General features: G+C 42.9%; 1 protein-coding gene across 1 annotated transcript in view; it reads right to left on the reverse strand.

The window, feature by feature from the left end:
* Positions 1-25,103, reverse strand: part of DRP2 (dystrophin related protein 2) — a 42,587-nt gene extending 17,484 nt beyond the window's left edge. The window contains exons 1-10 of the mRNA XM_081126768.1: positions 25,017-25,103; positions 13,060-13,236; positions 8,959-9,122; positions 7,117-7,273; positions 5,565-5,685; positions 3,708-3,976; positions 3,216-3,362; positions 2,707-2,785; positions 875-935; positions 509-570 (exon numbers count right to left, since the gene is read on the reverse strand). Of these exons, the coding sequence (XP_080982894.1) occupies positions 509-570; positions 875-935; positions 2,707-2,785; positions 3,216-3,362; positions 3,708-3,976; positions 5,565-5,685; positions 7,117-7,273; positions 8,959-9,122; positions 13,060-13,176 (1,177 nt within the window). The 5' untranslated portion in view covers positions 13,177-13,236; positions 25,017-25,103. The remainder of the gene's footprint in view (positions 1-508; positions 571-874; positions 936-2,706; positions 2,786-3,215; positions 3,363-3,707; positions 3,977-5,564; positions 5,686-7,116; positions 7,274-8,958; positions 9,123-13,059; positions 13,237-25,016) is intronic.
* Between the last annotated feature and the right edge of the window lie 730 nt (positions 25,104-25,833).

Here is a 25,833-nt window from a genome sequence, read left to right on the forward strand (position 1 = left end):
CACATACTGTGTACCAGAAGACATTCACAAGAGCTCTTCAGCAGCACTGTTCTTATTAACTCCAAACTAGAAACAACCCAAAATGTCTATCAACAGTAGACTAGATGAAGAAACTGTGGTATATATGATGGAACACTCTATAGCAGTTAAAATAGATGAAATAAATTCACACACATCAACATGAATAAAATTTGCAACCTAATGGTGAGTCTGGTAGCAAAAGATAAGGCACCTAAGAGTCACATTCATTACATCTGGACAGTGTCTTTCAAAGCAGATCTAGTTCACATCTATAAACTTAATTCCCTAATGTGATAATAAAATGGTCCAGGGGGAATGTAGAACCTCCAGGTGATGGAGGTGCAGGTGGGAAATGAAAGCAGGCTGCTGGAGAAAGGACAAAACACTAATTTCTATCCCCATCTGCTTGTTGAATGGGATTCCCTTCTGTTCTTACAGAACAAAGGCAGCTCAATATCCATCCATACAGGACACTCCAAATTCTTACCTAGGGTTTGGTATAACTCTGTCATCTTGGGATGGTCCCAGCATGTGGTCTGAGCCTGGTGGCTACAAACAAAAGCATCAATAGCACCAGGGTCCACCTCCCCCACCCCCCTCACACATGCACACACTATTCAGTGATAGGTTAGATGCAAGGAGCTGCAGGATTCAGGGGTGAACCCTGAAGATCCCAAAGCACAAGGGTTCACCTTTACCCAGGTAGAATCTTGAGCTCTTGAGGTGAGGAGGAGGGAAAGCTGGACTGGATGAAGGAATTCCAACAGATAAGGAGTAACAGGGACAGGTAGAAAAGAAGACAGGCAAGGGAGGGGGTGGGCAGGTGACTGATCCGCTTCTGATTCAGACTCACTTGATGTAGTATGGAACTTTATTGGGTGAAATTGCTCTTTCCCAGGGAACCTGGACAGAGGCTGGTAAGGAAGAAGAGAAAGAGAAAGAAGCTGGCCACTAATGCTCTTCAGGTCCGTGGAGAATCCTCTGCTCTGACTTCCCAAGTACAGGTCAAGCCCCAAAGGGGATGCCTGACTCTCATTGCCAGATCTTAACAGCCCCTAAGTGTGGGGCAAAAACTAATGAATACACTTCTCTCCCTGATCTTAGGGCAACGAAAGAAGAAAAGGCTGTTATTGATATCTTCACGTGCCAAAGATGTGGCAAGGGCATGATCTTGGCCATCCTGACAGTCTTCTCCCTGACCAGGCTGGCATTTCTAACCATTAAGTTATAGGCAGCTGGAGTGCTGCTGTGGATATGAAATGGAGCCTACATTTCTCTTGGGGCTCAAAGCCTTTCCCTAAGAAGGTCAAGCTACTCATCCTGTGGAACAATGGGGAATGGTACTTCCCATTCCTCTATGACGAGGAACTCTTTAAAGAATGCCCCTCTCTGCTCCATATCTTTAACTTCTGGATGTTCCAGAAGAGGTTCAGTTACCTGGTCAACCTCCTCATTGCCATTTCCCTGAGTACAAGAGCCCTCTGCAAGTATAACTGCATACCAGTGATTATAATAGCAATAGTTCTGTCATTAACATTTATTGAGTTCCTACTATGTGACAGATACTCTTCTAAATGCTTTGTGTACATATCTAATTTTCAGATCTGTATGTTGCCACCATCTCCACTGCTACCACCCTGATCTGAGTCACCATAATCCCTCACCTGGATTATTGCAATATGCTTCCTAACAGATCTCCTTGTTCCCACTCTCAACCCCCAACACTCTGACTCTGTTGAATCATAAGTCAGATCATGTCATCCTTTTGCTCAAATCCCTCCAAGGTTCTGCATTCCATTTAAAATAAAATCCCAGTTCTTACCCTAACCTACAAGGCCCCCTGTGCTCAGGCCTCTTGCCACCAGTCTGACCTCCCACTCTCTCCCTTCCTTGCTCACTTCTATACCAGCCTCCTTGCTGGTCCTTAGGCATACCCCTGCCTTAAGGTCCTAGAAGTTGCTGTTCACTTTTCCCAGTATGCTCTTCCCTCAGATATATACATGGCTCATTCTCTCACCTCCTTGAGGTTTCCCCTCCATTGCCATACTCTCAGTGAGGTCTTTCCTTACCACTCTATTCAGAATTGCAAAGCCTCTCCCCACTTAAGTTCATCACTTTCTATTCGCGCCTTAGTTGCTTTACTTTTTTTCATAGCACTTGTCACCAATTTACTTCATATACTTTTTGCTTATTTGTTTATGGTCTGGCTTCCCTCACTAGAATTTAAGCTCTACAGGTCTAAAGATTTTCCTGTTTTGTTCACCGATGTAGTCCCAGTGCCTAGAAGAGTACCTGGACCACAGTAGGCCCTCAATAAATAGTGTTGAAAAAATTAAGTCATTTAATTCTCACAACCCTCTGAGCTAGGTAATATTTTTAATTCTTTTTATATATGGGAAAAACTGAGGTTCAAAACTGGACTGTAGCCAGGTGAGGGGGCCTGCATACCTTAAACTATTTTTTTCAAGCTTGCACAGCTATGAAGTCAAGGAGCTGTGAGTCAGATCCAGGTCTCTCTGGTTTGAGAGCGTGTCCTTTTAACCATTATGCTACACTGCTTTATCCTTACTGTGTCTGGAATGCCAAGGTATACTGGGCTTCCACTAGGCCCCCAAGGGACAACAGTAGACTCTCCTGGAAGGTGGCTGAAGCTCTGCTAAGTAAAGTTCAGTTTGTCTCACGTACAGGAGAGGAAGTGCTGTGACCCAGGCCCAAAGTCCCTGTGGGCATCCTGGAGCTGCTTAAGCCTCTCGCCAACCGACATCTATGGAAAGAACAGGTAGGAAGTCAGTGGACTCATTCCAGATATTTAGTGTGGGATTTCCAGGTGCCTCTGAGATCATCGTGAACTCCCTCATAGGCTGATTCGTCTCCGGTTCCAGCTCCTCCCACCATCACCCCTCCCACAGCACTCCCAAGGGCCAGAGACGTGCATCCCTAATTCCAGGCCATAGTCACTCTTCATCTGTTCCTGTATACCCTAACTATCCATATTTAGACAGATCTTCATTTCAAGCACTCCCTGTAGCTTAGAGGTTGATAAGCTTGTTCCCTGGCCCCAAGTGCTCTACTATTCTTCTATTATGTAAGTTCCACTTAAATGTGCCTTCACTTCCTTTGGGCCTAGAGAAGTTCCGCCCCCAAGCCTAGTTATAGTAAGGCTTTTCCCCATGTCTCACTCCAGACTTTTCTACCTGCAGCTGTTTCCACCGGATGTTGATCTGCTCCAGGGCTCTGGAATTCTCCATTGACAAGTGCACATCAGAAATGGCAAGTTGATGAGCCAGATCATTCACCAACTTCACTCCATCTTTCATGGGGGAGAATTCTTCTTTGAAGAGCTGTAGAATTAGGGCCCAAGTCCCACATGGACAGAGAGTGGGAAATAGAAACCATTAGTCATTCCCCTCAACTCCTTCCTCTTTAAGATTTTGATTCAACAGCACAACCTAAGTGCTTGCCTATTAGGGTAACAGGACTAAGATGTGGGTGGCCACTTCCTTATACTCTTCCTTTTTTACTTGCAGAAAACACCAGAGAAAGAGAAGACAGTAAAAGGACAGAGGTGACTCTAGCTAAACCAGCCCCCAAATCCAGCACAAACTGGTAGGCTCAGTTGTAGTCCTGATCAACAATGAATTCTCAGGAGCAAGAAGGTTGTCAGGGTCTGGGAGGAGCAGCTATACCTTAAGAGCCTGGATGTGGTCAGGGAGTGAATCAATAAAGAGATCCCCAATAGGCTCCCAAGTGGCTCGGACTCCCTCAGCCTGAGTTAGAGTAGTGCTTAATTCCTCCATTGCCCCTTGGATCTCCAACAGCTGCTCCAGAGTGCGCTCAATGTGGCGGTGCTGGTCCACACAGCGGGCTGTCAGCTTCTCCCATAGTTCACTGGCCACTGTTGCCTGCTTCCATACAAAGCGGCTTAGATTCTGTATCCGCTGTCTGGGAGAGGTATCTGCAAGGGCAGGCAGGAGGCCAGGTGAGGCCAACCAGGCAGGGAAGCCCAGGGAAAGACAAAGACAGCCCTTTGTAAGATGGGCATGTGTGCGCAGGCATGTGCGTGCATTTGTGCGTTTATTTATATAAATACATATTTTCCCATGGTTGAGCTTCTTTTGCACATTCAGGTTTTTAAAAAAGTAAACTTTTTATTTTGAGGTCATTATAAATTCACATGCAGTTGTAAGAAATAATACAGAGATCTCATATACCCTTTACCCAGTTTCCCCAGATGGTAACATCTTAAAAAACTATAGTACGTTATCACAACCAGGATATTGACATTGATGCAATACACCAATTTTGTTCAGTGTTCTCCAGTTTTACTCATATTTATTTGTGTGTGTGCATATATTTAGATCTATGCAGTTTTATAACATGCCACTACCACAGTCAAGAGATCATGTTGTTTTCTATTATATCATGAGGTTTTCCTCATATTCTTTAAAAATGAACAAGATAAATAGTGAGTAAAATATTTTAAGAGGCACTGTGAAGCAAATCATCCAGAGTCCTATTCACATGACCCTGGAATGTGGTTTTGCATTCGTGTCTGCTGCCCACTTCCATTCAAAGAAGGGGTGCATTTCATGAAAGCTCAACCCCAGGGAAGTTAGTATAACTTGCCTAGCTTTTACACCTAGGTTCCTAAACTATAGATTTCCTCTTCCTCCCTCAGACCTCCCTTCAGAAGTAGATTCAGAGCCCTAAAACTCCAGGCTAACTGGAACTGTCCTGCTCTCTCTTGAGCTTGTGTTATCTGAAGCCCATTGGGCAGTAAATTGAGCACTAGTCTCCTACTGAGGGGCTCAAAGTAAATGAGAGGGTAAATGGTATTGACAAAGGACAAAGGGTCCTTCTAGGCTATTCAGTCAATTTCAGAGAGTTGAAGACTCTTCTGGAAAAGAGGGTTTGCTAGGCAACCACTCAGACCTAATCACCATGGATCCTAGCTGCCTTATATGAACCTACATCTAGAGTGGCCCACTCTATTAAGGGAAGGGGACAGAAGTCATTAGGATCAGTTTCAAAAAGCCATAATCAATTTTTTTTCTTCAAATGTCATCACCTAACTTTTTAGATTTTAAAGAGGTTTTGTGTGTGTGTGTGTGTGTGTGTGTGTGTGTGTGTGTGTGTGCGTGTTTACTTGCTGGTTGATTAGAGTATTGCCACATGTCTCTCTATGTTGGAATAAAGCAGGATATTTTAAAAGACATACTACTACTACTACTACTACTTTGATTCACTGAATCAGCTCAATGCATCTGAGCCTTTTGGTTTTTCTTTTCCATGCCCCATTAGAAGGCCACATGTGATGCTCCAGAGCCACATACAACTTTGGGCCCCATGCTGGTGTATCCTGTTCCAGACTCTGTTCTCTTTGCTTTTTCTTGCAGTATGAATCTTTCTCCTCCCCAACTTTGGACTCCTAAGAGGAAAGTATTGTCCTAGATAACAGCTGAGAAAATGAGTTTGGGGAAGGCAGGAAGGTGTTTAATGGTTCATAGTTCAAAAAGAAGAGGGAAGAGAGGAAGACCACCCACCTTTGCTCTCCAAACGAGGCTCCTCTAATTCCTCAAATGGGTGCTGGGACAAGAAGGCCTGAGCTGACTCCAGCACAGAGTAGATATAGGGGCCCCGAGACTTGACATCTTCCATAAAGGCCTGTGAAGTTTAGCAACATGGTCAACAGAGAAGGGAAGTCAATCGCTTTACATTCCGTTCTGCAATTGACAACCTTTCTTCTCCTCAGCGTAACTTGATCCTTTGGCATTACTATGTACCTTTGGGCTACCCAGACAAAAAGAGGTGCAGTCCTATCTACAGGCAGAAGAAATAATAACTCTGACACTGGAACGTCTAACATCTACATAGTATGAAATGGGTATCTCTATGCCACAAGGTAAAGAGAATCGTGGGGATTTGGGGCTGGAAATCTTGGTTCTCTGGAAGACTCAGAGAGTCCCCTGGAAGGGGCTTAGAGAAATTAAAACCAGAATGGGGTAGATTATATTAAGATTTTAATTAATTTTTGTTGAATTATACATAGGAAAAAGTACAAAAATCAAAGGTTTACAGCTCAGTGAATTTCCAGTAAGTGATTCTACCTCTGTAACCAGTACCAAGATCAAGAAACAGAACTCCACTAGCATCCTAGAAGATCCCCTCATGGCTCATTCTGGTCACTCTCTTAGTGGTGACTTGCGTAAATAGTGGTCACTTGCATAACCACTATTTTGTCTTGTAATACCGCTGATTAGTTTTTCCATTTTTGAACTTTATATAACTGGAATCATACCGTATATCCTCTTTTTGTATCTTTTTTTTTTTCCAATCAACATATAGGTACTGTCTTTAAAATTCAACTATGCTGTGGAACACAATTATAGTTTGTTTGTTCTCTCACTGTATTGTATTCCATTCTGTATGCATTTTTAATTGACATATAATTGACATATTGTGTAAGTTTAAGGTATAAAACATATTTATTTGATACATTTATATTGCAATATGTTGCCATTGTAGCATTAGTTAACATCTCTGTCATGTCACATAATTGTTATTTCTTTCAGTGCATTCTGTATTTAGTTTTAGAAATCTCTTGTTATTTTCTGATTATAAAGGCAATATATGTCACAGGAATCTTAGAAATTTCAGAAAAGTATAAAAATTAAAAAGAATTCTAATCTCATCACCTAGAGTCGTTAACCATTGTGAATATTTTTATATAGTCCCTTCTTATGTTTTTATGTATGCATGTACAACATTTATATGGATTTTAGACAATTGAGATCCAACTGTATATGGTTCTGTATCCTGTGTTTTTTCACTTAGTGTTATATTATGCTCATTTTCCATGGTTCCATTAAAAATTAGGGCAGGATTTTAAGGGAGGCCAATATTTGATGGGAGAAATAGAGAGGAAAGATTTGACTTTCTCTGTGGAGTGCTATCCACAGATTTTTAGGACTGCTTGCAGCTTCCTGTTATTTTAAGTGTCTATCCAGAGACTAGGTGCCCTTCTGTCAGGTATTGCAGAAAAGATCCCTTCCCAACTGAGAGGCACACACCATGGTCTCCATAATTCTAACCTACCGCATGTGTCTCCTTCTCCTGTTGCACCAGGGCCACATCCCCTTGTAAGGGCAGCTGAGCTGATAATTCCTCATCCTTTTGGCTGAGCCAGTCAATTATCTCTTGGAGAGGGAGCTGAAGCTTTCCACTGTGGTCTGAGAAGGCCTCTAGGCGAGCGCTGCACACAATGGGTAAGACCAGTGATTTTCAGTTTTGTTTTTAAGTGGCAAAACGTTTTTTCCCAAATAAACACTTATGTAGAACATTAATATATAAAACACATTCAAGGGGAGTTACTCTGGTTGAAGTAGGAGGAGATCCAGAGCCCTCCGTCTTACCCACCCACAGAGGCACCTTCACAAGGAGCTCAGTGCTAAAACTAATGGGTAGGGCCATGCGTGGGGAGGAAACCCAAACTGAAGTGGTTTAACATGTCACTTTGTGGACATCAGTTAAATTAGTTGCATGTCCAGCATCAGGCTGGGAAGGGTAGAAAACTGAGCAAGGGCATTAGAGGTGACAGCCGTCTTCTTGACCTCTTGCCCTAGAGGAACTCAAGTCATGCCAAACTGCTCATCCACAAAGGCTTCTCAAAGCCTGCCCTTCAAGCAGGGGAGGATGCAGTAAGTGGGAAGGGCAAGTCAGGGGGTTGAGCATGGGCACTCACATGTGTAAGGTTGCATACAAATATAAGAGGCCCAAGGGTCCCAAAGAATGATAGCAACATAGGTTAGAGGTTTAGCATATGGCATATTAAAAATGTATACTGTAACATCTGTAATATTCTGAACAGTAAAAAAAAATTTTAAACCTTCAAAAAAATGTATACTGTATAATCATCTCCGTCAACCTTCCCCCACAAATGAACCATGAACTGAGGTCCAAGTAGTAGGAAACTGGAGACCAGTCTAGGCTGCATGTAGACATCGAGCTCATTTCCCTTAGCTGACAATAATAATGATTCATTGCTTCCTTACCACCTGGACCAAGCCCTTTACCTAAATTTTTATTTCCACTAATTCTCAGAGCACCTTTATTAGGTAGGCAGTACTATTCCAGAGAGGTTAAGTAATTTACCCAAGGTCACACAGTTAAGTCACTGATAAAGCTGTGATTTGAACTTAGGTTTATTTGACTCCAGAGCCTGCATTTTTTCAACTTCTCCACACCGCGTCTTCCCCACCAGAACTTAACTGAAACTGTGGGTTTGGGCTTTGATGATAGGGAGTAGAGAAGAAAAGTGTGGAGTAGGGGATACACATAGGGATATGGGAAAAAGGAACAACTGATATAGAGACTACCTTCCAGCTCTTACTGATTTGCCCTTCATTTGGGGAGGACTAGGTGGGTTAATAACCAATGGATAGGAACAGAGGGATGAAAGAATGAGAGAGAGAGAGCAGATGAAATCTGTCAATAGAGAATAGTAATGAGAAGAGGAGAAGGAGGGAATAATCATATCCTTCATTTATATATCAATGTTTTTAAGTTTAGTAAGCATTTTCAGATCTTATTTGAATCCTCATGACAACACTGTGGGGTAGTTAAGACAGGTATTATTCCTCCACCCATTTTTTCCGTTAAAAATAATCCAAACAAATGGAAGCTAAATTCAGATAACGCAAACCACTTCTCCAAGGTGACACAGTTACTTAAACCTGAGGCTCAAATACAAGTCTCCTGATTTCTGACCCAGGGTTTTTCCCCAGTGCCAGAGAAGGAAAGGAAGGAGAAGGGGACAGCGAGGCTGATGAGAGGGTGAGGCACAAGCTTACAGGAGAATGACAAGCTGTAGCAGCAAAATGAGCCCAACATTGTCCGAGCCAGGTTCCTAGGGCCCTGTTTGTAGGGGGCAGGTCTTACCGGAGGTTGTGAGACTTCTTCTTGATTTCATTCCAACACAGATTCATAGCTGATGGTTCCAGGGATCCAGCTGTATCAACAGACCCGTTGAACAGCTTTGGGCTTAGGCAGAAAACCCCAGCACCATCCTGAGGAGGTGCAGGGGAGGTGGCAGCAACTCTAACCTGGACAGAAACACAGACATCCTGTGATCCCTGGAGTGTGCCTCACCCTGGCCTGCAGGAAGGCAAGGGTGGGACAGGAGTGAACAAAGGAAGATTAAGGTTTGTCCCAGAGTGTGTTCAGGGGTGAGATAAAGGAAGACTCGGTGGTTCTATTCATTGCAATGTCCATTCTTGTTATAGGTCGGTCACATATGACTGCTGACTACTATCAGTATTACTCTTATTATTGTAAATTCTGCCAGGACTACTGTCCAGATGTAATCCTGGAAGTCTTAGCACTAGGTAAGAGCTGCTCAGAATTTTCCCAAACACTGGCACCCACAGCATTCAAGGTGAGCTCTAGGCTCCTATTTCAGGGTCCCATCATTTACCCAACCTCTGGAGAAGAAAGCTCAGGGGCTGCCCTTCTCCCTCTTCCCCACCTACATGTCCCACCAGTCGGGAAACCTGGAAATCATTCCATAGAGCACTGTTTACCTTCCATGGAGTGAGAAAGGGATGAAGCAGCATTTTAGATTCTGATCTCCAAACAACTCTGACCAGAGTGGGCAGCTAAGAGGACCGACCAGCCATGGAGCCTGCCAAAATCTTGCCTTTGGCACCCAAGCTCAGAACCCATCACTTGCTCGCCCTTTGGGGTAATGTGGGGCTTGGGGGAATGGGGTTGTGCCAGATAGCCCTAAGAAGCTAACTACCTCCAGGATAATGCCAAGACTGCCCAACCAAGGGGGCAGTTGGGGGTGGGGGAGGGGGAGTGTGGAGGAGGAACTCTCAGCTGAGCTTCTCCACCTTAGCCTCAGGAAACCCACTGCCTGCCTGTCTACCTTCTTGCCTTCTGTGGAAAGAACAGTTCTGCTGGTGGCTGAGACTTTCTAGTATCCCCCCACCCCCTCACCCAAGACCTCATCCCCACACAAGACTCTCCAGGCAATTTAGAAAACCAATCATCCCATTAAAACCACAGCTTGCAGCCACATACTATAAAGGAAGTGAGGGAGCAGCCAGGTTCTGGGGCAAAACTTTCAACTCAGTTACCCTGCGTCCCCAAGAGCTGACACTACCTGTGCTGCCTGGAGATTCCGTTGCAGGATTGGGCAGCTCCATGATTATCCCTCAGCACGAATCCAGACTCAGTGCCTGGTGAGCCACAGGCAGAGTCCTGACAGGCTCTGAGCAGGTTTCCGCAGGGAGGGCAAGCAGAGCTCCGTCAGGCCAGGAGGCGGGAGCTGTCACCCTGTTTGTTTACTGACCCCCCAGGAATCTGGAGGGGGCGGCTATGTCAGGGCTCAGCCGGTGAATCAGAGCTTTGTCCCTGGGGAATTCCGGCTCGCTCCCAACTGGGCCCGCCACACCGGGGCCAGGAGGGCCCCTCCCAGGCTGGCAAGGATGGCAGGAGTGGGACTGGGAATTCCGTGGTGCTGAGGAGGGGCACGAAGAGAGTAGTGTCTGCTGATTTACTTTCCCCTCCTATGGAAGATGCAAAGGACTCACTCTGCTTCCAGGCCCACCACTCCCCTAAGGTGGAGGAAAGGATCAGACCACTTTGGTGACAAACCTCTCTGATAAGCAATTTCCCAAAGGCCTGGCAGGAGAATGGGCTTAGAAATAAGCCTTGTCCTTGATGAAGCTAAGTGTCCTTAGAGGCAGTGAGGAATGTGTGTGGCACACCTGGGGACAGAGCCATGGGATAGCAAGATCGGGTTGTTGGGCAGCAGAAGATTCATCCGAGCCCACTGTGAAAACATGGGGGTGCTATGCCCTGCCTTTGGGAGTGACAGAGGGGTGGAGGGAAAGTCATACCCCTTCTCCCCAGATCTCTCACTGCACTCTAAGGATGGGGAAAATGGATGGTCTATGGACAGCCTTGGATCTCTGCAGGGGAAGGAAAGGGGAAAGTGGAACTGAGCAGCTCTGAGCAGCAGAACTGAACAGGGATACAGTTGCAGAGAGGCTCCTGTGCCCTGACTGTGCTGCCCTGGGTCACTGGCCTGAGGGGCAAGGTCCCTTCTGGAAGTGGATACCCTCCTTCTCCAGCAGACTTGCCTGGGGAAAGGTTAACATTCCCAAGCTGGGCCCCCACCCTTCAGCACTAAGGGAAACATTTCGTTTTTACCAAAAAGGGTTCTGTTCCCATCCTCATTTATCTCCCACAGTCTTCTGGGCTTTCCACAGTTCCACATTGTTTCCATGCTGAGGCCCACCTACAGGAATAGTTGGAGCAGCTGTTTGACCCTTTCTGGGAGTCTGGGATGGAGCCATCAGGGGTGGATGGGGGGTGGCAATGGATGGCAGCCTAAGAACAGGGAGTGGCTCTAGCTCCAAGTCACAGCTTTGCTTATGCTGGGATGATTAGGCTAAAGACAGTCTTGCAGATTTTCCTGGACTGGGAATGCCCCAGAGTTAGAAATGGACCCTTGTGACCCAGCTACAACCAACTTCTCCTTGTTTGGTAGGAAGCACCCACAATGAGTTGGCTTCACCCATGTTAGCCTTTCATTCCCTCTAGCCTTCTTCTTAGTTTCCTAACCCCCCACTTGGCTCCCTTAATATGTTCCTTCACCCTGTTCTCCCCTCTTAGTCCCCCCTTATACTCACAAGTCCACCTAGCAGAGCCAGGCTAACAAAAGGCAAATAACAAACAGTAATTATTATCTTTCCCTATCAATGGCCTTCTACATTTGGCCAACATGTTTGCTTCTCACTCCCACTCCCCACAGGGCTCTCTCCTCATTTCTTGAAACTTTAAGACGTCAGTGCCATAGGGCAGGAAGAGAAGTAACTGGACAGTGGCAGAAGAGAAGGGTTAGTCTCACCATTCTCAGTCATAAATTGAAGCCCTCAGGTCCCTGTGCTTATAGCCTAAGCACGCAGACATGAACAGGGCAAGTGTTTTGGAAAGGGCCCAGGCTTTTCAATCCCTTAACCCTATGAAAGTCCTACTCTGGGGAAAGGGTAGGTGCACCAAGGGACTCTAAGTTGGCGCTGGCTTTGAGAACACGTTAGATACAGCATTTTCTCTCTGGCTAGATGTGGGGAATAAAGCTCAGGAGAACCTGGATCTTATGCCTCTCTGGACTTTGACTATCCTTCACTATTCTCTCCCAAAATGGGCTCCCCAGCAATCACATTCTCCATGCCTGCCTCCTTTCTCCGTCCCTTCCTTTTCCCTGTATATTCATCTGCTGTCTGCATTCCCAGCAGTGTTTCAGCACAACAGCCCACCTGTGTGAAATTAGGAGACATAGTATTTTCTCACACCCCCATGGCCTCTGGACCCCAAAGCACTGTAGAGCAAGCCAAAATATTTTTATGCTTCTCCCTTGTCAATTCAACTTTCCCATGGGCCTCCCTGGCTGCCCTCTCGGGATTACTGCCTCTCACACATCATCTGTCTACCTACCAGCATACACAAGCAGGCACACAAGTACCACAACTACACTCCTAGGGGAGGAGAGAGAAAGGAAAGGCAGGTATGAGGCTCAGAGGATTCTTAGTGGGGCTGAGCCGGGAGCTTCAAGGAAGACGAGGTACTTGAGAGGAGAAAATGGAAGGAGAGAGAACATTCTTCAGGTGCAGTATATGAGGTGTGCCACAGAGAAGCCAAGGCAAAGGAAGGTCCTGTCTTCTCCTAGGCCATGCCCTGTAGGAATATGGTCTTCTGGGACCCCTTCTTGGGAGGTTAACATGGAACCACCCCTTCAGCCATGGTGGGCCCTTTGGCTTTCCAAGCCAATACACTTCCTTGCCCCACGCCCTCAATAACATGTCTCATGAGTGACAAAGGGTGGGCCAGAAGGAGGTCCCGTCTTATCCAAGGGGTTTCATGTATATGAAAAGAGCCTCTGAGTCTTAGGAAGCATGGACACCCACAAGAACACACACAGATCCCGTGTTCACCTTTTCTCCGCAGGTCTTCCTTTTGCTATTGGCCTCTTACCTGAAGCTGGGGGCAGGCACTTCGGAGGCTGCTGCTATGATGGAACTGGACAGTGGCCCGCCACTCATGACATCGTGGAAATGTGTAAGGGCATCCCTGCATGACCATAGATTGCATCAGAACCAAAGCTCATGAGAGGTGAGGATGGGCAGTGCACCAACCATTGAGCACAAGCACCTGGAAGAATAACAAGGGAAGATTTAGAGTCCAGACCTAGAAAAGCCCTATCAATCCAGTACTTACCCAGAGGTGCCTCCATCAGTTATGTAAGTAAGTATTCCAAGCTTACTGACCCACCCAATAGTTTTTCCCAGGTAACCACGTACCATAAAAGACTTTAATTACTGATCAAGGAAGTATTTATTGTTTATCTATTATGCTTTGTGCTAGAAACACAAAGATGATTTGCTGTCTAACATCTCACAGCCTAGGGATGGCGGTGGGGGAGGGGACAGTCATGTAAGCTGATAATTACAATAAACTGCCTATGTGGCAAATGCTATAATTAAAGTTTGACCAGAAGACTAGGAAAGCACAGAGTGGAGAACAACTAACTCTACCCAAGAAAGTGCAAAAGTTCAGAGAGACTGCATTTGAGGTGAGTTTTTTTTTAAAATATATTTTTATTGAATTTATTGGGGCAACATTGATTAATGAAATTATATGTTTCAGGTGTACAATTCTATAATATATCATCTATATATTGTATTAAATATTTACCACCCCAAGCCAAGTCTCCTATCATCATTTATCCCCTGTACCCTCTTCTACCTCCCCCCACCCACGTTTCCCTCTGGTAATCACCATACTGTTGTCTGTGTCTATGAGTTGTTGTTTTTTGTTTTGTTTTGTTTTTTTGCTTAATCCTTTCATCCTTTTCAGCCAGCCATCCAACACTCCTCCCTTCTGACAGCTGTCAGTCTGTTCTCTGTATCTAATAGTCTGTTTCTATTTTGTCTATTTTGTTCATTAGATGCCACATATAAGTGAAATAATATGGTATTTGTCTTTCTCTGACAGGCTCATTTCACTTAGCATAATACCCACTAGGTCCATCCGTGAGGTGAGTCTTAGAGGACAAGTGTATGTTTGTCTTTGCAAAGAAGGGGAAAAGGGAGAATGGCATTCCCAGCAGAGAGATCCACCTGTGCAAAGATAAAAAAAACTTAGCATGTCCAGAGTACAATTAGTTCAGTATGGCTAGAGTTTAGGAGGCACAGAGATGAAAAAGATACGGTACCTGCCCCATGAGGAATTCACATACAGAGAGAACAGACATGGGGAAAATCAGGCCATAAAGTGTTACTCGCATTAATAATATAAGTATTGATGGGATGGAGTGAAGGGATAGATGAAGTGAGTTCTACCTGGTCATGTCAGGAACAGTCTCTCTAGAGGAAATATACTGGAGGTGAGTCATGAAATAGAAATTGGATTGTCATTAGACAGAAAAGATAAAACAAAAAAGAACATTCCAAACAGCATAAAAATAAAATGTATGATGTGAGCAGAATACAAGGTAGGTGCCTTGTGGGAAGTAGCAGATGAGGTTAGAAAATGAGGCTGTGGCCAGATTGGGTCATGCCTTGAATGACAAGCAGAGGATTCTAGGCTTTGTCTTGTAGACAACAGGGAGGCACTGAAGACTTTAAGCCAGGGAATGACTTGACTAGATTTGCATTTTAGAAAGAGCCCTCTGGCTGCCTTATGAAGTGATTCTCCCAAGGAAAGAATCCATTAAGAAGCTGTTATAATAGGCAGGCAGTTGTGGTGAGGATGGAGCAGAGAGCATGGCTTTAAGATACAATGAAGAGGTAAAATATATTGGGTTCGCGATCAGTTGGATATAAAGTGAAGGGTGAGGGAAGTGAAGAAGTCAAAGGCTTCTAATTTGGGAGCTGGGTGGATAATGCTGCCAATAGTAAGTGAAAGAAGGCAGGAGGAGCAAATCTAGTGTGGTAGGGTGTGAGGGTAGTGTTCCATAAGAAGCTATGCTTGAGACACTGCCAGCTTTAGATGTTAGGAGCTAAGCTTAGAAAAGGAAGATACGAGTGAAAAAGTTAGATGTTTAAACCAATTGACAGCTTAGCGAATGTACACCAATGTGATGAGAATGGGTAGCAAAGACAATGTTTGCACATGATAAAAGTGATATCTTTTAGTGCTGGGCAAAGACATGCAAACCCTGATCCAAAGGGCAAGAAGTGAACATCTTTAATTCCTGATGCTGATGATTAAATAATCACAATTTGTAGTCTCTATTTCAGTGCTACTCAACACTTTAGGAATAAGAAAGTGTCCCTTCTTAAAATTAAAAAAGCATCTCACTTCACCCACTCATACCTACAATAGTAGCTGTACTTTTAGTACATACAGAGTGAGAAAAACATCCATTTAAAGATCTGTAGACTCCTTGCAATAAGTACCCTTCCCTCCACCTCAGGGGTCCATGGTCCAAACATTGGGAACTCTTACAGATCACGAAGGTGCAAAAATGTATAGACACTTTCTTGTATCAAATTCCCTAGATATTACACAGGTCCTCATCCCCAAAGAGATTCCCCAAAGAATAGTTGAACAGGTGGCTCTCCTCTGATCCAATACCAACATAAAAGAATTAGTACCTCAGATAAAAATGAAGCTACAATAGGATTGTTTTCAGACTTCTGTTTATATTAACATTTTTTTTGCCAATTACACAAGTAATGCATCTTTATAGAAAAACTGGAAAACACAGAAGATCATAAGGATGCAAATAAAACTAACCTATAATACTACCACCCAGAAATAACCATTACTAACAGCTATGAAGACTTACATAGTTTTTCTATGAAAGGTATATACATATACTTTAAAAATAAAAGTGACATCATAGGATATATATATATATGTGTGTGTGTGTGTGTGTGTGTGTATGTATATATATATATAAATTTTGTATTGTGCTTTTTTTCATTTGCCATTTATATCACGATCATTTTAGAATGTCACTAACTATTGTGGTCTGGGACAATTCACCTTTCTGAACTTTAGTATCTTCATCTGCCAAATGGGGATGACAGCAATACTTTCCTCATAGAATCGTTCTAATGATTAAAATTAATAATGTATTTAAATAATAGCATAGTGTTTGGAAATAGTACACTGTTCAATAAATGTTAGCTGTAATCATTGTTGTATACTATTCCATCGAATAGATATATCATAACAGTTAGACATAAGCCACACTGCAACGAACAGCCATGTGCATATTTGCAATTCTTTCCTTGGGATACTTTCCTAGAAGGGAGAATTCTTAGTTCAAAGGATATGAACCAATTTCAGACTGTGATGCATACTTCTAAATCATTCTAGAAAAAATGTTAGATCACTTTATACTACCACTGGCAATGTATGAGAGTGCCAGTTTCCCAGCACACTGACCAACACTGAAATAATCTTTTTAAAATATCTTTGCCAAATTTGTAAGTGAAGATGGCATCTTGAGGATTACTTTGTATTTCCTTAATAATTAGAGATGCTTAACTTTTCCCCTACATTTTTAGTGGTCAGGTGTATTTCTTATATCATGAACTATCCCTTTTTCTCTTTTGAGATTCCCCTCTCTACAGATTAACTTCCTGACCTGATTTCAAGTTGATTGCTCATAAAAAAAAAAAAATAAACCAAACCCAGGAGTTAGAGAACTTGGAACTTCGAATCCCAATGCAGGCAGAAATATGTTCCTTCTGGTCCTAGCATTATTGTCCTCAGGTATTTTCAGACTTTTTCAGTGACTGTGACCTCAAGTCATTTCACTTCTCTGGACCTTGGTTTGCTAATCTATAAAATGTTAATTTTTAAGAGTTGCCACTCATCAAAACCTTAGCATTCCCTGTATTTGTATAGATGCTTTGTATCTTGCTATACTATCTTTTTTGATCTTCAATGCAGCCTGGTAAGGTTGGCACAACCAGAATTATGACCCCATCTGACAGATGAAAATGCTGAGACACAAGTGAACCTGGGCCTCCTGACTCCCAGCCAGTGCTCTTTGTTCTACACGAAGATTCTTCTTTCTGCCTCTTTATTTATCTCCACCCTGTCCCAAATTACTACCTGTACATACTGATTCTCTTCCTATTCCTTCTTCCAATTTGCAGAGGCTGTGAGGAATTAGAGATGAATTCAGTCTGGTCCCCAACTGGTCAAGTGTAGGAAATAAGACATATAAACAAAAAAAGTAGAACTTAAGGGAGAAAATGATTTGCACCTTAAGTGTGACACAAATCATACAATGAGAGGTCATAGAGGAGGGAGGGCTCACCTTAAGTTGAAGGGACTTAGGATGTATTTATGGAAAAAATGTTTTTGATTTAAGGTGAGAGGAAGATTTGCATGGAGTAGTGTGGAGGATACTTTTGGGGTGGGACTAACCCGTCTGTACTCTACTCTAGAGGCCCTGATGGATATCAAGCTGTGGCTTCCTGCCACTAGGAATACTCTTTTTCTGGTTCTTAAAGCTACATACGGGAGGCCCTTACAGGAAGATTGGAGTGTGGTTGGGGACACATTGTTTCTCTTGGACAGAGATAAAAGCTTTAAAAACACGTGATGAATACCAGGATTTTAGCATGAAAGCAAGATTGTTGGCTCATGGAGGACAAGGTCCATGTCTGATATTTATTTCTATCCCACAGATTTTTAGCACAGTGCCAGGCACAGAACAGGCACACAGTGAATGTTTCTTGAATTGATGTATTGAATTGAACTCCATTTAGGTAAGTGTATAGGACTTCAACCTTGTAGGTACAAATCCCAGGAGTCATGAAGAAAAAGGTTTTGGATATACATATTTCCTTGCATTTCTGTGAAATGCTGTCTGCAGAATGTTAGCATTTGAAGCAAGGCTTGAAATGGCAAAAACAAAAACAAAAACAACCTGCAAACAACCTAAATATTCATTATTAGAGGACTAGTTAAATAAATAATTGTGGCCCAGCCAGCGTGGCTCAGTGGTTGAGCATCAACCCATGAACCAGGAGGTCACAGTTCAGTTCTGGTCAGGGCACATGCCTGGGTTGGGGGCTCAATCCCCAGTAGGAGGCATGCAGGAGGCAGCCAATCAATGACTCATTGATGTTTCTATATCTCTCTCCCTCTCCCTTCCTCTCTTAAATCAACAAAATCATATTTAAAAATAAATAAATAAATGTGTATCCATACAGTGGAATTCTATACATCTATTAAAAACAGAATTAAGATGAGTAGATAAAAAAGCTGTGGGACATTTACACCATGGAATACTATGCAGCCATATAGAAGAAGGATCTTGTACCCTTTGGGACAGTATGGATGGACCTGGAGAATATTATGCTAAGTGAAATAATCCAGGCAGAGAAAGACAAACATCATATGATCTCGCTTATGTGTGGAATCTAAAGAACTTAATAAACTGATGAACAAAATAGATTCAGTGACATGGAAGCATGGATCAGACTGACAAATCTCAGAGGGAAGGTGGGGGTGGGTAGGTGAGTGGAGAGAGATCAACCAAAGAATTTATATGCATATATGCATAACCCAAGGACACAGACAATGGTGTGGTGAGGGACTGGGGAGGGGGGTGGGTGAGAGGTAGAATGGGTCAATGGGGAAAAAAGGGGACATCTGTAATATTTTGAATTAAAAAAATAAAAACAGAATTAAGAACTCTTTATGTGCCAATATGGAATGATCTCAAGATAATTTTAAGTGAAAAGAAAACAAGAAAAAAAATAAGGTAGTTAGTTGATATTTGTGTTAAAAGAGGAAAATATGTGCTTATATATACAATAAGCTTTCTTTGGAAGTATTACAAAAGAACCTGTTAACATTAATTGCCTTTGGAAAAGGGAACTGGGTGGCTACTAGAAAGGGGTACAAAAATTCTCTCCATTCCTTTGGGATTTTCCCTCTTTTTAAAACTAAGAAATATAATATAGTTACAAAAAGTGCATAACACGTGTAAAATATATTGAATTATTATAAAAGGAGTCCCCATATAATCACCGCTTGGGTTGAGAATTAGAATAACTACTCATACTCACAAAAGCCCTGTGTTGCCAATAAGAGAGGTAGTTTTTATGGAATATCCTTTTGTACCTTTTGAGTATGGAACCATGTGAATATATTAGCTATTTAACAGATACTTTCTCCCTTTCTCCCTCCCCACTGCTCACAAAAATGCCATGGATGTCTTTAACTGTTTTATGAAAAGATTGGTGTAGCAGCTTTTCTATAGACAAATAAATAATAAGAATTAAACTTACTTACATTTTATGTTTTACATATATTAACTAATTGGTCTACATATAAGTCATTTAAGCTTATGAAGCAGCTACTATTGTCTTCATTGTGCAGATAAGAACATGGAGGCACAAAGGCAGTAAGTAACCTGTTTAAAGTGATATTGTGAATATTAGCTGAGAAGCTGGGATTTTATCTAAGCAGATGTGTCCCAGAATAGCAGTTCTTCACTATTACACTATTCCTCCTCTGTAAATTCTATAACCCAGGCTCTGAGGCATTGTAGTCACTGACTCTGAGCAAATAGAGGTTTTTGGCTATGGGTCACCAGGCGGGAGCCCAAGAGCTGACTCATCATGCCTCTAACCCAGGCAAAGACACAAGCAACTGAGAACAGACAGGGTTCAGTGAGTCTGGGGTCTGGGGTATCACCCAGCTGGCAAACCCTACAGAACATTTAAATGACCTTCCTAGGACATCTGAGAAGTACAATGCTGGTCAATTCCCCTAGTCTGACCTCAGAGCTTCCCCAGTGCCTTAGGGCTCAGTATATATTTTTGTATGAATGAATAAGCTTTATCCACTTATAAATTGGAGACATCTAAGACCTAGCCTATGGAAATATTTGCAGAAGTGAACAAGTATGTACACTGCAGTATTGTTTGCAATAGCAAAATTCTGCAATCAACTCAAATGCCCATCCACAGGAGGCTAGTTAAGTGGATTATGCCTGAAAGACCACACAGCAGGACAGTTACGGGTGCAGACTCTGAGCCAGGATGCCTGGGTTTGCATCCTGGCTCTGCCACTTATCATCAGCACAGGTTTGGACAAGCTCCCTGACCTTACTGTGCTTCAGTCTCTGCATCTGTAAAACAGGGATAACAAAAAGATCTACTTCGTAGCCTTGTTGCAAGGAGATAATTTATAGCCTTTGACACGTAGTAAGTACTCAAATCTTATCTATTATTGTAGCCACTCACACAATGGAATATTATGCAGCTGTTAAAAAGAGGTAGATCTGTATGCACTCATTTGAACAGATATCAAAGGTATATATTTTAGGTAAAAGAAAACAAGTGTCCTATAGAACTCCAATTTTGTCAAACAAACAAACAAACAAACAAACAAACTTTTGAAAAAGTCTACGTGTGTGTGCACAGAAAGAAAGTCTACAAGGACACATAAAACTGCTTAACGACATTCCTTCTGGAGAGTTGCATGAAGAGGAGTCTCCTTTTGAGTTTATACACTTTGTGTGTGTTTGTGTGTGTGTGAGTGTGCATGCATGTGTATAAAGAATATATATGTTATATATATGTGTATATATGAATATATATATATTACAAGCATTTATTATTCTTGGGAGAAAAAAATAAATAGGGAAGACTTGTAAACCAGAGAGGCTTGGGAAAGAACAGGGCAGTGGGAAGAAGACACCCCTTCTCATGGACTCTCTAATCCAGACGGCTGCATAATGGCCGTCTCTCTCACAGCACTGCCTTTCTACCTGACAGCATGGCGCTAAGAGACGAGACACATATTTCATTGGTACCAAACCCTGTTATGTGTTCCTAAAATAATTCCTGCAATGTAGCCAAAAAACAAGGTTCTGCTTCAGATGCTCTCACTTAATGAATAAATCATGGAAACTCAGAACGTCAAACTGGAAGGATCTTAGAGATTATCTAGGCCAACCCCCTCATTTACAAATGGAAATAATGAAATGTGTTCCTGAGAAGTTATTAGCTGTCAAGCAATTTTGAAATAAAGTTTATTTTCCAGTGACAAAACGAGAGACATATCCCTTGGGGAGAATTTTATTCTAATAGCCAATTAATGCACTACATCTGAAACCTTTATACACTGCTGGTGGGACTGCAAGTTAGTAAACCATTTGGGAGAGCAATTTGATGATATCTCCCAAAGGTGAAGATTCTCAGACCCTGTGATGGGACAATTCCCTCCTAGATACAAACTGGATAGCAACAGTCACATAAGAATATCTACACCAGAATGATCATAGTATCCCTAACTGTGAACCAAAAACTAGAAGTGGCCTAATTGTCTACAAACAGCAGAATAGATAAATAAATCATGGCATATTCATTAAATGGAATGCCATACAATAATAATAAAAAAAATTAACTAGACTAGAGCCACATGGCACAACATGGATGAATTTCACAAATATAGCACTGAATAGAAAAAAAAAACAAAAACAAATTGGAGAAGAATTCAGACCATCAATATAAATTTTTAAGACATATAAAGCAGTGGCATATGCTGTTTAAAGGCACAGTCATATGTAGTAAAAGTATAAATAAATGCATGAGAATAATAAATATCAAATCCAGGAGAAGGGTTACTTTGGAGAGAGGGAAGGAAGGAGAGAGCTTTAATCACAGGATAGACAGAGGGTTTCAACTGTATTGGTAATGTTTTTTTCTTAAGCTAGGTGGTTGGTAACGTGATTTTCATTATATTATTCTTTATACCTCTTTGAATGCATAAAAATTTTCATAACACATTGTTTAAAAAATGCAACAAATCCCATGCTGAAAAGAAAATTCATAGTTTTTGAAAATAACAAGATACTAAAAGAAATGTATGAGATAAAAATGCTGCTCTCAAAATGACAGGATTATTTCTTAAACCTGCCTCATTTTCCTGGGGCTAATTTCACAGGAGGGAACTTGCGAGAGAAGCAGCATATGGGCAAAGTGGACTGAGAATCAGGAGATAAGGATTCCACTCTCCTAGATACTCATCAGCTTTGGGAAAGAGAACAATCTGATTAACCTCTCAATCTTTTTCACACTTAAAAATGCAGCGTTGGAGTAGATTATCTTACAAGTTTATTTTTCCTCCCATGTGACAATTTCTTCCAGCTTTTTCTTTCCTTCCTTCCTTCCTTCCTTCCTTCCTTCCTTCCTTCCTTCCTTCCTTCCTTCCTTCCTTCCTTCCTTTCTTTCTTTCTTTCTTTCTTTCTTTCTTTCTTTCTTTCTTTCTTTCTCTTTCGATCTTTCTTTCTTTTTTTGAGCAGCAATTCTCAAAACCATGTCTGGAAGATGCTAAAGTGTTTCCCATGTAGAAAAGTGTTCCCTGGTCAAATCATTTTGGGATATACTGGGTTAAACAAAATTAAACAGATTTATTTATAGCAATCCTCAGAACCTTTATTTACTTTTTATATCTACAATATTACATGCTTTATTATCTTTTGTTTTAAAATGAGCTTTAAATTAAGTTACAGATATTTAAGTAACAAATTGAGGATTTCTGAAATCAATCCATAATTACATAAATTTACAGAAAAAGAATTTTACTTAGTGTTATCACAGCTAAACAGTAAAGGCCAAGCTAGCAGATTAGGCACCACAGAAAGAATTTTTAAAAACAACCCAATAATATTAATAATAATTGTGATACTAAAATATTATTGATAGCTTTGCAGCTATGTATCTGCCTGAGAAGTACAAATACAGTTACCTTAAATTGGTCCCTTTGAATGCAACTAGAGCAGTCTTCCTAAGCCTTTGATTTAAATTTTTATCATTGCTCCCTTAGGAGCCATTTTTATTTTATTTTATTTTTTCCATCACTATTTATCACCTCTATGCCCACTTCCACCTCCTCACCCCACCCCCACAATCACCACACTGTTGTCCATGTCCAAGTCCTCAGAACCTTTAATATGCTTATATAGAGTCTCTAAGAAGAGAATTCCGTTTTAAAGCATTTTCAAAAAATTATTGGGCCATAGAATGTACCCACCACCTCGACCACCACTCCTTATTTCAAAACAGAATCTATTAACATTCTCTCAGAATCGTGTCCTATGGAATATCGGTTTGGTAAATGCTGTCCTTGAAGGACTTATCTCTCTTGTTATTTAACTTGCTGCTGTGTGTTTAAAATCCTTTGTAAGGGAGGAGTGTAGTTTCATACTATGGTTCTGCAGAGTGGGTTCCCTTCGAGTGAGTGTCCACCACAAGTTTAGAAGGATATCTCTTGGGTTTCATTAGCGAGAAGCCATCCTATCTAGCATTGTGGCAGATTTAACATGAGAAACTTCTGTGTATCTATAGTTCAAAGTGCTGCAACCCAAATGTGCTTTCTGCATCTGGCTCTTGGGCCTTTGCTAAGTTTGCTGCCTCAAGCCACGCTGCCCTCCTTTGGGTGACAGCAGAGCGGAAGGGCCTTCTGGCCCAGAGCTTAGAGCTATTTAACAAGGGAGGAATGCCTCGGGGAACAAATCCCATAAGAAGAGGAACCTTCATCCCCCAGCAATAGTTTGCAGGAAGCAGGACTGTAAGATGGAGGCTGGCCTACTCAGGAAAAGAGGGGCTCATTCTTCTTTCAGGGACAGGACACTTATCACTTCCACTCGCAGCATGGCCTTTTCAGGTGGGGGTATTCTTTAAAAGGCTCTGAGGTTGTCTGGAACCATCTCCCCACCCAGATCCCAAAGGGAAAATCTGAGGTTTGGGGTCCCCACAGGGTCTCTTAAAAGGTGATTTACCTTAGGGCCTTTCATCTAGAAACAAGGATTCCTTTGGAAAAGTCAGGAGCTAAGGTGAACTAGATATAGAGCTTTTTAAAGGCTTTTGTTCTTTTGAACAATCAAAAAGAAAACATAAGAGAAAAGTATGTTCTTTCCCAGACAGCATGCTCTCAATGGAAGCAGGGAGCTACCACTGCTGCCGTCCCTCCTTCTTTGCTTCACTCCACCCCAGCCCAACCCCAGCCTAGCAACCTGCTTGGACCCAACACCCAAGCAGCCTGACTTCATCTGCCTACCAAAGGCAGGATAAGCCTTAACCCCCTGCACAGTCTCAGGCCCACTTACCAGGCTGGGGCATTGGGCCTGATGCTGGGGAAAGGTAAGGAGAGCAGAAGGAACCGGGTGTCTGACTTCAGGAGAGGTAAGCCCGATTTCAAAGCACTCTAAGCTATGTTCCTAAGAGTAGAAAGGTGCTTCCTGATTACAGGGGGTAAAAAGGAAACCAAGGAAACAGCAAGGGGAAAAAAAGCAACAAGGAAGACAGATTGAGCCAGGAAGTAAATGCGGAGGTGGGGATGCACCTTCTGCCCCAGGCTCCTAGGTCAGAGCCCCTTTTACTCCTCAGAGGCACTCCTGTGTCCTGTCTGGTATCCTGTCTGCGGACCAGACATTCATTTATTCAGGGAACGTGCTGCAAGTTCCCACCTTTCCTGTCTCCTCCCTTTTTAATCAATGCTTTCCACACCCCTTCCCTTCCCTCCCACCAGGAAATCCACCCATGGACAAAAAGCATGTCATTGAAAACAAGCAAGCAAGCAAACAAACAAACAAACAAACAAATAATAGCCCTCTCCTCTTAAAGGAGCAAACTGTGGACCTTCTAATTCATTAGTTGCCTATATTGGCTTGAGTTTCTATTCCTGAGCATCTTCCCCCCCCCCCCCCGCCTCCCCCATGAATCCAAGCGGTGGCCACTTCATTGTGGGTATGTTTTAATGCAAGTTTTCCCCTAAAGGCACACGCAGGCAGCAGGCAGCAGGCAGCAGGCAGGCAGGCAGGCGTGTGCATGCACACACATACATACACACACACACATCACCTCTGGAGCTTCCCGTCCCTCAGTCTTCTCCTCTCAGCCAGCAGAAAAAGGCCGAGGCTTAAAAATCATTTCTTTGTGGCCTACCTTCTGAGTCCGTCAGGTCTGAGGAGCAGGCAGCAACTGGGAGCTAGGAGGCCTGGGCTGGACTGCCTCTGTGAATCAGCAAAGAAGTCCCTGAGACAAGGATGCTGACAGCTGCTGTATGCACACTCTCCCTCTGTCTCTCCCACCTCCCTGCCCTCCTTCTCCCTCTCCTCCTCCTCCCCTCGGAGCCACTCTGTGTTGCTATGCAATCATATCACCGGGACTAGCAGCATCACTCCAACCTCCGGCAAAGATACCCTTGACTGGGCAAACGCAGAAAGAGCAAGGACAGTTTTGTCAAACTCCCAGAGTCTTGGCGGCTCTCAGAAATTTCAATTCATTAGAAGCAGAGGAGGAAAGCGGAAGAGGCTGAGAGGCAGCCGGGGAGAGGGGGAGAGGCTTCCACTGAGGAGGAGGAGACAAAAGAGGCCCGGGGATCAATACAAGCTGCTGAGTGAGGAGCCTGGGCCCCAACTTCCACAGATCTAGCCCAGAGCCAAAATCAACTTCAGAGCCAGCAGCTGGCAGGGCCCCTTGGTAGCCAGTCCAGGATTCAGTTTGTGTTGGAGGTTGAAACATTCAGCCCCAGAGTCTGCACTGGTACCCAAGGTGTAGTCTTGGGCCCAGGGCAGTCTGTCAGTCACCCCTAAGTTCCATCCTTGCCCCCTCTTGGAGCTACATGTAGAAAAAGCCTAAACAATGAGGGAAACAAAATTACCCTTGAATGACTTGAGAAAATGCAGCTCCTCCATGCTGCCTTTCAACAATTACCCTGCTCACTCTTCCTCCTTCTGTCCATACTAGCCCTTACTCTTTT

This window comes from Miniopterus schreibersii (genome assembly GCF_964146895.1).
Source record: "Miniopterus schreibersii genome assembly, chromosome: X".
Lineage (NCBI taxonomy): Eukaryota > Metazoa > Chordata > Mammalia > Chiroptera > Miniopteridae > Miniopterus > Miniopterus schreibersii.